Consider the following 12,378-nt stretch of genomic DNA (forward strand, 5'->3'; position numbering starts at 1 on the left):
TACATTAATGTTGAGATACTCACTTGCCAGAGTTGGCTCCTTTCATGTGGTCGGTGTAGATGTAAATGTCTGGAATGAACTGGTTGAGGACGGCCCTGGCTGACTCCACTATCCTGTTAGCCATCTGAGGAGAAACTCGAACCGAATATCTGGGTTTAGACGGTCAAGGACCTTTGATGACTCATACGGCAGTGAGTTTAACGGCTGAAAGGAGCACAAACTTGAGAAATGGACAGAGTTTAGTTTCTGTCATTCATTATTGCCAAAAATGTACTTGTTCAAGCTTCTCCAATGTGAGGATTTGCTGCTTTTATCTGCTTATTAACATTTAACATATATAATATATATATATATATATATATATATATATATATATATATATATATATATATATATATATATATATATATATATATATATATGGGTTTTTGACTGTTGGTCAGATAAAACAAGACATCTGAAGCAGTCACATTAGGCTTTGGGAGATTATAAGCATGAGAAACTGATTATTTACTATTTTGATATTTTATAAACAAAAGGATTGCTCAAGAACATGTTCATTAGATTAGACCAAGGGTCTTCAATGTTTTTTAGGCCAAGGACCCCTTAGCTAAAAGAGAGACCGAATAGGGACCCCCTACTACATGTACTGTATAAAATTAAGTTTCATTAAACTGGGCCGGATGGATGAAAATGAATGGCGGTGACTCCTTAAGCTTAACTGTATGGCTGCCACAGTGGTTACCTTAGCTATAGTAAGCTTATCCTCAATGTGTACATTACATGTTTGTTTGTTTTTCACAAATAGGCCAATTTACCTTTGGTATTAAAATGTAAAATTAATTTTAGTTAATCTTTTCAGACTTTTTTGAAAAAACAAACTTTCAAAACATAATTTGGAGGCCCCCCTGTACTAACTCTGAGGACCCCCTGTTGAATATCTATATTAGACAACAAAATACAATAGGACTGAACTGTGAAAAAGGCTTTTAAATAACAATGTGTATCACATCAATTTTGTTTATAGATTAAAAAAGGGCCATGACTGTGAGCCTGAGAAGGATACGCCACTCCTCTGATCCTTTTGATCTTTGCTGGGTCAGTCAGCTGCACTGGCCTGATGGTCCTGCGGACGGGACATGTGAAAACTACCTCTCCTCCTCCACCAGGCGCCATACCCCTCTTCACCACCTGAGGGAGCAGCAACACACAGAGAGAGAGAGAGAGAGAGAGAGAGAGAGAGAGAGAGAGAGAGAGAGAGAGAGAGAGAGAGAGAGAGAGAATAGACTGACTTGTTTTCGAGCAGCACTATGAGGTACAACATTACACCATGCTTATCAACAGACCAACATGATGTCCTCACCTTGAGATCAAAGCCCTCTCCATCAATACCAAACTTCTTCATCAGAGGGAGAGCTGTGGACTTCAGCATGTCAACCTACAGGAGACAGAGTGTTTACATCCTTAAAACATGCTTCTGCATCTTCACAGGGTTGAAAATGTCTCTGATGGACCATTTCCCATCACAGCAACACACTGTTTCCATGAGAACACCTCTCACCAGTGTCTCCAATGCTTTTGCTTTCTCATCTGTGGTTTATACACTTTGAAACAATGCAGCTCAGAGCAAAAAATAAAAAGATGACTGAGGCTGATCTGCTGTAACACCACATCAAACATGCAAATAAACTCAGAGGCAAAATGGGTGTCACAACGAGAACAGACTGCATTTTCAAATTTATAACGTGAACCATAAACTGAACATTTTCACACTTTTTCAAGTCAATATACAAACTTCTGATTTGATATAAAAACCTGACTATGCCTCGGACCTATTATGTTAGTTTCAAAAACTCTCCACCTCAGATATCAAATATGCAGTTTGTAAAGACACCTAAAGCGTTGATCTGAACTGACATATAATTGCATGAAATGATGTGTGCACTAGAGGGCAGTGCACATTTGGATTTGGGAGGTGTGCCTTTTACCCAGAAATTCAATCTAAGCGTTTACATGTTTTGCAGAGGAATGCTTACGCTCCACCCACCCAGTGTGATCATGAGCTACATAAATCACAATTAAATCCAAAAGGAACACAATTAATAAACAAAAAGTAATAGAAGGTGATCAAACGCATGCAGGTGTGTCCTCACCGTTGGGTCAGTGGGATCATTGGTGACTCCCCTCAGTGTGGCCTTAAGAGAGGTCTTCATGAATGGAGCCAGCATGAGCAGGGCCTCCAGATAGTAGCCAACCGAGCGCTGCAAGTTACAGTCATGTTCTACAGAGCCACCAAACAACAAGCCAGGCTGGTAGAATAACACAGTACCTTGCGAAGACAGACACATAGGGATAGTGGGTGAGTCCAGCCACCGAATATCACTACAGTTGATATTAACATCATTGCCACACACAAAAAGAACAAAAACGAGATGTAAAAAGAATGATGAAAGCGAGAATACTGAACACTAAATAACTAAAATCATATAATTATACCTGGGTCCATCTGCTGGTGTTGAACAACACTGAAATTACTCTGCTATCCTCTGACAGTAGACAGTAATTAGATAAACCACACAGATTGTGACAAAGGTAAACGCACTATATAATCATATCCTAAAGATACCACTCACCTGTTTGGTTAATCTCTATTCTGGAGCCATTGGTCACTTTGTCTAGAAGTCTGATGAGGCTGGCCTCAAAATCTGGAGAAGGCAAGCAGAACAAATATTCAGTTAGTCCAACCAAACATCTTCCAACAGCAGAATCTGTGGATGAAAATCAAAGTATATATATATATATATATATATATATATATATATATATATATATATATATATATATATATATATACACACACACACACACACACACACCTCAACAAGTATGTTGGGGCAAACTAATGATTTTTGCACACAGCACCAAAACATATAGCTAGAGTACAAAAAGTTGATTAAAGTATGCTAGCATCTATTGTGGGAACTTCTGAAGATCCTCACTCACATATGCCAAGATAGGTCCCTCTAATAATGTCACAAAGAGCTCTGCAAAAACCGATTCAATGCTCTTGACCGGTACAACGCCGACATAACTTTATACAGTGAAGTAAAAATTTATTTATCTCACATTTACACTACTGTCCATCGTTTCCACACTTCTGACGACCAGTGATACAACACACTCCCAACTGCGTAACAGCTAGCACGATAGCTACCGAGCTAACTGCGACGCCACATGCAGCTGCAACTCACCGCGGAGCCCCGGGTTGTCATCTTTAGACCGTATGTTTTTTATTTTAACACGCTTCCCGCTGAGTGTGGATAAAACTAGCCGCTGTCTGAAGAAATTGCAGCCGTCGTAAGCGAGCCCGTGGCTTGCCATGTTATTGTTGTTTCTGCCTGGCGTCAGTGGAAATCCACGTGTGTTTGTCCTGGAAAACGTTGATGGGAGGTGAAGATACGGCAAAACAGGAGGGCCAAAAAGGGTTTTTTTAAAGAGCACGTCGCCGCACTGAGCCACTAGGTGGCGTCAGATAGCCATGTATTAAAGCACAGTGGGAGTGGCTTAATTATATCTTTGCGTCTTAAAGGCACAAAACGTAATACAAATGTAAACAAATGTGCTACCACTAGCCTATCTGTAAGGATTGTCTTTTATCTTTCTTCAATACAGAGGCAGTTGGCATAAAATGAAGTGAATTGAAATCATTTTTAAATACACAGACTAACACAATGATTAAATCTAGTCCCACAGTAGACGTTATCTGAATGTGTTATTTAATCAGTAATGTCTTCAAACCGTATTTAATTCCTTTTAAAAACCTCTCTTTTGTTTTAGAAGCTGAAAAACCATTTTGGTTGTTGTTCAACCCAGCCTGCCTGCCAATCTGCAGCTCTGTCCGCTGAGAGAATCTAGGCTGGGAAGGGATTAATCACCGAAACCTTGCCAACAAGCTTTTTCCCTTCGTAGATCAATTACATAACCGTGTTATACAATATGTACATCTCCAGTAAACCGTAAACGGTGATATGGACGAGGAATTTCGTCAAAACGCCAGAGAAAGAAGCTCATTTCGTTATCAGGGAGGTGTAGCCTAGGCTATCCTCCTTTTGGCCCCGATGCCACTGTGCTGGCTGCTCATCTTCTTCCTCCTCCTCCTCCTCCTCCTCATACTCCTCCTTCTCCTCATTGTGTTTCTGCAGGGAAATACAAGTCAAGGTCCAGTGAGAGTCTCGACTGGCTGCATAAAGACGCGCCTACTCCCGGTTGCGCACTTCTTAGCCTACGTGTCCGAGTCTCGTCTGAGCATCCAGAGAGCGGTTTCATGGGAAGGATTAAAAACTCAGTTTGAACAAATAATCGTCCGGAGATGGTTCTTCAAAGGATTTTTCGTGCTGTCATTATGGGACCTCCGGGGTCGGGGAAAGGAACAGTGTCTGCGCGCATAACTAAAACTTTTGGACTGAAACACATTTCTAGTGGGGACATTTTGAGAACCAACATCAACGCTAAAACCGGTAAGATTGTGACGTCCACAAACACATATCAAGGCAGATGTGATCTTAACTGAACTCTATGTCGACGTGTTTTTAGAAGCCAAGAGCCTGCGGCAAGATTTCAGGTGTTATTTTAAATCTATGTTTTCTTGGCGTTATCACTATTAGAAAAAAAAAAACTACACATTTTATTATCATGCTCAAAACATAAGCAGATTATTATTACACACAAACAAGAAATCTACAGGAAGTTATACTGTCGGGTAAAAAAATACTCTCATTGAAGTTTGTTTTCTGGACTGCTGTGATAATAGTACCACTCCTAAAGCAGTTGGATTTCTTATCTGGCTGTGACATAGCATAGCACCGAGGTTGAATGGAAGAATCGGTGTTCTTTTTTAGCCAAGGTCAGTTGGTTGTCAGGGTTATGGAGGCTGCTGTTTTATGTTTATACTGGAAACACTTGAACTCAACATTACCTACTTCTCGATATCACCTTGGGTGATAATAAAGAGAGGTGTAAAGATAAGGACTTCACTGCACCTTTGTTCCTTGAGAGGAGGGCCTACTGATGAAGAGGTGTGTTTTCACTGCTGTTTAACAGAGGGACAGTAATGCAAGGTTAAAGTGGGGTTAGGGTTAGGTCTCCCGCAATGACTGTTGTGCAATACAATCAAACTTAAACTTACACTTGCCCCCCCTCTGTTATACTTACATACTGTACATGTGTAGACATTTTCAAGCTCCTCAGTTGCACCAAATCCTTGTATTGTCGGCAGCTGAGCAGTCAAAGCAGTTCTTTCTGACTTTCCCAGCTCGAATTTGTCCGAACAGTCCATGGATCTGAACCAGACCAGTGACCTTAGATTCCTGAGACTGCCTCTCAAACCTTCTCACAAGACATACTGAACATTAAAAATGTCTGTTTGGATGTATAGCACATTACAATGAGCTTATCAGTAGCAAAATCCTCCTTAGTTGCACTCTGCGATACCTGCCTTAATAAACTGGTAACCATACAACAAGCCTTTGCTTTCTAGAGAACTTGTTCTGGGTTCAGTTTGCAGGCCCAAAGCATACTGGTGTGCCATCTTCATGTATTACATTTGTTATATGAGAGAAAACAGCAACCCATTCAGTCACATCAACATAGAATAGCGGTTATTACTGTAATCATTTATTTCCTTCCTGAACTTCTAGTTATTTGCCATATGTATTTTATTGTCAATTTTACCCTTTGCTTTTTTTTTCTTATGGTAACATCACAGCAGTATTTAGCACATTTAGGTCATTTCTGCAAGGCTTGTCAGCAAATTCCTTTCTTCAGCTGGACTCTGACCAATTAAAGAGGAAGTGAAATTCTCATGCGGATTATCATGTTAAATTTTCCATTAGGTAGCTTTATAGTAGAACAATTTTATTAAGTTATATATTAAGTTGTATTCAGACCCACAATGCAAAAACTGAACTTTTTGTACAGTTCTCTGTAGTTCAGCATGACATATTATATGTTGGATTCTTTTTACCCGAAAACAGTTCTGTGGTGTTATATAATTATTTGCTACAGGATGTGTTTACAATGATGAACCCTTTGCAAAAACTGCCAGGGTGGAAGCGTTGAAGGTGGAAACGGCTACAAACATACAGCACAAACGCTTAGGCTATTTATTTTTTACTGGAGAAAATTGATGTAATTGATGTGTTTGGCAAGCAGGTACAGTTCATCTTTTATACTGTGGTTCAAGTAGCCTTTATAAAGTCAAGATTCAAGAATTCTGTTAGGGAAAAAAACTGTGTTATAAACATTGTTATAAACAGCATCCCCTAATAATTTTGTGTGTGTGTGTGTGTGTGTGTGTGTGTTTATCAGAGCTCGGTCTGTTGATGAAGTCCTGTATTGATCAGGGTCAGCTGGTACCTGATGACGTCATGTGTCGTCTTATCCTGAGTGACCTGAGAGCAATGGGCCAGAGCAGCTGGCTGCTTGATGGTAGGACCACTAACTTCTCCTGGGAAACCATTGTTAGCAAAAAAGTATTATCAGCATTGTTTGTTAAAGATCTTAATACAATTGTAAGATAATTCATGGTCTTTTAAATGTATTTCTTATGCTACTAAGTTCAAATCGTGGTATAGTTATTTTAAACATCCTTCCTTCTTTCCTGTACCTTTTGCATTGCTTTCCTCTGTCCATCCGTCCCTACCAGGTTTCCCTCGTACAGTATTCCAGGCCGAGGCTCTGGATGATGCCTACAGCATGGATACAGTCATCAACCTCAATGTACCTTTCCACACAATCAAACAGAGGCTCACCTCACGCTGGACTCACCTTCCCAGCGGCAGAGTCTACAACGTAGATTTCAACCCGCCTAAAGTTCTCGTAAATACATTCCCTCTCACCTATTACTCCTTCCTTGTTTAAGTTAAGGTTTTCAGACATTATCAGTACAGAAACAATAGGATTGTTTCATTTTTATGCATGATATTGGAACTATTGGGTTTCTGACTGTTTTCCTACATACGTTTTTTTGAAGATGTATCTCAGGTAAAATCATTTTTATTGAAGTTATTTTGATCAGCATCATTTTTATGCATGCTGCATCCTGTTTCCATGACTACAGACAGAGCTCTCTGACGCAGGCAAATACTTTATGTAGAAAACAGTATCTGGCATCGACATTACCAAGTTCTCTTTTACAGACTTTTTGTCCTTTTACATGTTGCTTTTGACCTTCCAACATTATTTTTACATTTATAAGAAAATAACTAATGAAGCTAATATCTCCCTTGATTGGCTCAATTGATAGGTCTATCAGTAAGTATTATATATTATATATACATATAGCCTATAACATACAGTTAGGTTGACAAAGTTTTTTAGCGCCTGTTTCTGTGTAACTGATGGATGATTCATAGCTATGCGCCTGTAGTGTAAGTGTTCTTTCTGTGGCAGTGATTTGCAGCATGTTTTCTGCTAGATTTCTTGCACACTCTGGATGAGTAACACGTTCATAGTTAATCATTGGCTTCAGTCTACTCTTCACAGTCCTGTTTGAGGGAGAAGAATGTAACAGAAACAGACATAAAAAAAAGCAGAATAGAACCAATCAGGTTAAGGGTTTAAAATGCCAGTATTTCTTCTTTCTTTTAGATCTTTACCTTCACCTTCAAAAACTACTGTAATAGTGAAAACAGTTTATTTCATCAGTAACATCTTGTACCAGAGATCTGACTTAACCCTTGTGTTGACTTCGGGTCAAATTGACCCGTTTTCAATTTTTGTTTTATGTCAGAAAATATGGGATGTAGAAATAAGTGGTGAAAATGTGTAGAAGAAAAATTTAACAATTTAAAACGTTGGAAAAAGCAAAAACAAACTGAAAAAAAGGCATAAAAAATGTCGAAAAAACAAGTGTTTTTTTCAAGGTTGACGGAAGGACAACACAAGGGTTAAGCTTTCAGAACAACTTGAATTGGTTGAGGCATGAACTCAAGTGTTGCAAATGTGAATCATTAACTTCATGCAGATCTTTTGGGATAGCACATTCATGCTGTTCCCTTGCAACCAAGAAGTGCTCTTTAGGGACTGTGCAAGCTCCCTGAGTAAACTGAAGACACTGTCATGCTTCCAGTCTATGCAAGTTTCATAACAGCATCTCCTGCTGAAATATACAAGAGGGTAGACTGATACGATGAAGGGTTGTAGCTGGTCATAATATTAATGTTCTTCACCTCTCCAGGTTTCTATTTAGATTGTCTTGAGATAGTAGCACGATATTTAGACACACAGACTTTCACTTTTCCTTCTTGTCTAACTGATCAAGTCAGTTCAAAACACCTGCTGCTGAATTTTAGTCATGCTAGCGTCTCCATATATGGCAATGTTTGTCTGTTGGTTGGTCGGTCCAACAACTATTGAATGGATTGCCATCTTGTGAAGACATTCATGTTCCCCAGATGGTGAAACCTACTGACCTTTCCTCGAGCACTACCAAGTCAAAATCTTTATTTGTCCAGTACTTTAATTTATGACCAAATACCGGCAAAACTAATGACATTCCCATCAGCCTCAGTGGTACTTTGTGTTTAGTGTTTATTAGCAAATGTTAGCGTGCTCAATTTAATTCAAATGATGAACATGTCAAACATTACCTGGTAAACGTCAGCTCGTAAGCTTGCCACCCATGTGGTGTCACAAAATGATGTAGAAGACAGAAATCCACTTAGAGATGAGATGAAGACCTTTTTCAACATTTTGACATGTCCCCGGTGTAAATAGTAGCATTGATGATGGCTGAATTCCATTTAGCTGCTTCAGTTTCAGTGTCCCTGTATTGTAAATGCTGGCTCACTGTTACACCGTCATGACTTAACTTGAATAGAACCGAGCCATCGTTAATGTTATTAGTAACACCTTTGCTGTTCCTACTGTGACAAGTCAAAATGTCTGCTGTAAAACAGGCCTGTAGTTTTGCTCAACATACTGTAAAAGATATAACGCTGTCATACTTTCTGCTACTGTTTCTGTTTGAGATCATTATTAGGGAAATGACCAATGCGCTATTCTGGCTTATGTTTAAACCCTACATGTACATGTATACAATGGCAACATAGAGATGCCATGTCACACAGAGTTGAAATGCAAGAAATGGTGCTATCACTAAGTCTGCCCACATAATGTCTTTCAACATTATTCAGCTTTGCTATTATCAGCCTCGTGGCTCCTTTTAGCAAGTGGCTTTTTCTTGAGTAGTGTTTACATTCCAGTTCCTGTTCGGTATCTGGGTTTGGGCTGGAAAAATCCTACGGTTATTGACTAGTACAATAGCTGGAAGTTACAGTGCCTCAAGCATTTCTTAAGCAACTCTGTCTCAGCAGGTTTTTCACATTTTTTCAGGTATTTCATTAGTATACAGCAGGAATGACAAAAAAAAATTGTATTGTACTATTACAGCATGTTACAGTGTTGTAGTTTTTAACTAACGTGTTTATGTGTTTTCTCCAGGGTTTGGATGATGTGACAGGGGAGCCTCTTGTCCAGAGGGACGATGACACACCTGACACAGTCACACGGAGACTGAAGGCCTATGAAACCCAGACAGAGCCTGTCTTAGAGTATTACAGGTAGTACACATGAATCAAAATACGTCCACCTACTTATGTATATGTAGATGTGCTTATTACAGTTACTTATTTTGGAGGAAAAATGGGCAGATGTTTGACTGCATTACAGCGTAATATCTCACTGAAGTGTTCTCCACATAAATGAACCACCTTAAGTCCTCCCTACACATTCCTCACAGTTGCTCGCATGACTAAAACTTGTGTAAGAGACACATTTCAAAATGTACAAATACTAGACTTGTGAGGCTGTGGACCCAGTTTGCAAGTACATGCATCGTAGTTTCTATTTCTGGACTAATTAGGCAGTAAAACAGATTACTGTGTGTTCCCTCAAACCCTAGGGATGTGCTTAGCTAGCTAGCTAGTTTGTGAGGCTGTTCATCATTTAAAGGAAGTACAAAAAAGTACAGACTGGGAATAGAAGTGGACAGAGTGTTCACTTTAAAGGATGAAAAATTACTTTGATTGCTGTTTTAATATGTTTTATTTGCTGTACAGCACATATTAGGCTAGTGGTTACAGATCTCTGCACATTAAAAACTGACGAAGTGGTGCACATATTTTTCTAATTGCTGTGTCAGAATAGCAGTTTACATAGTAACTGTGATTAAAAAAAACTGATTTCTGTGTTTCTTTTTCCTTGCAGGAGTAAAGGTGTACTACAGATCTTCTCTGGGACTGAAACCAACAAGATTTGGCCGCACGTCGAGGCTTTCCTTCACAGAAAACTCTCCTCCGTTAAACAGAAAGTTGCATAGAAAGCCTGAACAGACTTTAAGGGTTAAAGTTTACTGGCATAAACCACTCCGTAAGCACCGTCCAATCATATGCCACTTTCTGTGAACCAAGAGGAGAGCCATCTGTGCAATAATATGTTACGAATGTTAAAAATCAGGAGCAAGCTCATACAGTTTATGTCAGGAGCGATAGTAAGACTGCAGATGTTGAAAAAACTCCACAATGTCTCTCAAGTTAGGTTGGGAAACTCTCAGGATGTGTGCATAAAATCCTTAACATTAATCCTTAGAATTTCCACAGATTGTCTCTTTATTTAATAATATGCCTTTATGAAGCCACGAGACTTTACTGAATCTAATCTAATCAATGGGCAAACACAACTAAACACTAACTGAGCTAAATGAGAGATTATTCTGTTTTCTCCGTTAGAAATCCTTTATAAAAATGACTAAAGGGAATTGTGCCACGTTCTACAAATGACTGTATATTAACTTTTGCACTGAAGTGCCTTTTGCTGCTTTTGGAATGTAACAGGTAGCTCAGTGAATGTAGTTTGTAAATATGTTTTATGAATATGGACCACAGATTTAATGATGTATGAACCACACTTGTTATATTGAATATTTTTAATTAAACATTGTGTAACAGCTTCTTTTAACTACCTTAAGTCTTAATTGTGTTGCCTCTGAAATCCACATTGTTTTATAGGCAATCCATGTCAAAATTGTAAAAGAAAAAGTTCTCTCAGGTCCAATTCAGTGGCTGGTTCAGATGAGTATTATTCACTGCACAGTGGAGAAAGAAGCTCACAAGAAGCTGTAGGATTCTCTCTGACCAGAATGAGTTTTCTGGTCAGGGTTTTATACAAAAGTTACAGAAAGCAACAGAATAACAAAAGCTGAGAAGGCATTGACTCACAAAACTATCTGAGTAGATTTGCATAGACCCAACACGGTGTGTTCAAACTACTGATAAGCAGTCCTTTGTTTAAACAAGGGATTAACTCTGCTGGAGCTGGTATAGACGGTCCTTAATTTGAATTAACTGTGAACCCACTGGAATTTGGCTCCGGCCCTTTAACAAAAGGTCTCACCAACAGTGACCCAAGAACAATGCATTGTTTTGACAAGCTATAGAAAAGACAGACTTCATTAACACAGACAACACTAAAGTTTGTTATTCAGAGAAAATAATAGGAACTTAATCAGGGAGTAGGAAAGAGGATATCAAGATAAAATAAGACTAAAACTGTTAGGAAATTAATTTTCTTCTACAATGACCGAGTCTATAAATGTACAGTTTACTGATATTTGCCATGTGATGTGACTTGACAACTAAAAACTGAATTAAAAATGTATAAACTCAAAGCAGTTTGCACAGGGCTATCATCTTGTTCAAAGATATCACAGCATTTAAGATTGCTCCACAGTTCCGCTTTGCACTTGTAAGTCTGAAGAATGTTTCAGCATGTTAATAGCCACAGAAATGATAGCTTGCCTTACAAACGTAGCCTACTGTAGCTTAATTTATGCAGTGATTGTTTCCTGAATTGTGCTGTGTGCATTTCTAAAAGCATATCTCCTCTTCGTAGAAAACTTACAACTGTGTCATTAGGCCTATTTGTAATGAAACTCAATACACTTCTGATTCTAGTTACTGTATGTAGTATATTATTGTACACCAAAATAAGCCAACAGGATAACTTCCCAGTCATTGTTTTATTTGACTAATTTTGATGCTAACACCCCTGTCCCTAAAACAGACAGTTTTCTATAACACCTGAATGAGTCAGACTCATCACAGACAGCTTAAAAAAAGTTTTAAAATGTATGCAAGCAGAAATGGTACTCCCTAAACTTGGCATTTCACCTGGATGGGTGTGGTTTTGCAGGACGTGGCAGTGCAAGCTTCAGCGAGCTCTTAGACCGTCTCAGCCCACTCTGAATGCAGAACAAAAATCCTGAATTCTTTTGGTTTAATGAAAATAAGAAGTTGAACTCCGTGGCAAATTATGGGCTAG

General features: G+C 38.8%; 2 protein-coding genes across 3 annotated transcripts in view; one reads left to right on the forward strand and one right to left on the reverse strand.

Moving 5' to 3' along the window:
- Window positions 1-3,504, reverse strand: part of rcl1 (RNA terminal phosphate cyclase-like 1) — a 12,976-nt gene extending 9,472 nt beyond the window's left edge. Inside the window, exons 1-6 of one of the 2 annotated variants that reach the window (XM_028600946.1) lie at window positions 3,252-3,504; window positions 2,634-2,705; window positions 2,154-2,329; window positions 1,364-1,438; window positions 1,067-1,191; window positions 24-149 (exon numbers count right to left, since the gene is read on the reverse strand). In XM_028600946.1, the coding sequence (XP_028456747.1) occupies window positions 24-149; window positions 1,067-1,191; window positions 1,364-1,438; window positions 2,154-2,329; window positions 2,634-2,705; window positions 3,252-3,381 (704 nt within the window). In that variant the 5' untranslated portion in view covers window positions 3,382-3,504. Of the gene's footprint in view, window positions 1-23; window positions 150-1,066; window positions 1,192-1,363; window positions 1,439-2,153; window positions 2,330-2,633; window positions 2,706-3,126; window positions 3,222-3,251 lie in introns of those variants that run through there. The other variant, XM_028600945.1, reaches the window with a different exon arrangement.
- Window positions 3,505-3,965: 461 nt separating this feature from the next.
- Window positions 3,966-11,019, forward strand: ak3 (adenylate kinase 3). Its single transcript, XM_028600947.1, has 5 exons — window positions 3,966-4,517; window positions 6,367-6,486; window positions 6,704-6,876; window positions 9,502-9,620; window positions 10,267-11,019. Exons 1-5 carry the CDS (start codon window positions 4,370-4,372, stop codon window positions 10,376-10,378), a joined length of 672 nt encoding a protein of 223 aa, XP_028456748.1. The 5' UTR covers window positions 3,966-4,369; the 3' UTR covers window positions 10,379-11,019.
- The last annotated feature ends 1,359 nt before the right edge of the window (window positions 11,020-12,378 follow it).

Source organism: Perca flavescens, chromosome 16 (genome assembly GCF_004354835.1).
Source record: "Perca flavescens isolate YP-PL-M2 chromosome 16, PFLA_1.0, whole genome shotgun sequence".
Classification (NCBI taxonomy): Eukaryota; Metazoa; Chordata; class Actinopteri; order Perciformes; family Percidae; genus Perca; species Perca flavescens.

Coding starts and splice junctions, on each gene's coding strand:
- ak3 (XM_028600947.1), top strand. CDS start 4,370: ATGGTTCTTCAAAGGATTTTTCGTGCTGTCATTATGGGACCTCCGGGG. Junction 6,487..6,703: donor GAGCAGCTGGCTGCTTGATG/GTAGGACCACTA, acceptor CGTCCCTACCAG/GTTTCCCTCGTACAGTATTC. Junction 6,877..9,501: donor TCAACCCGCCTAAAGTTCTC/GTAAATACATTC, acceptor TGTTTTCTCCAG/GGTTTGGATGATGTGACAGG.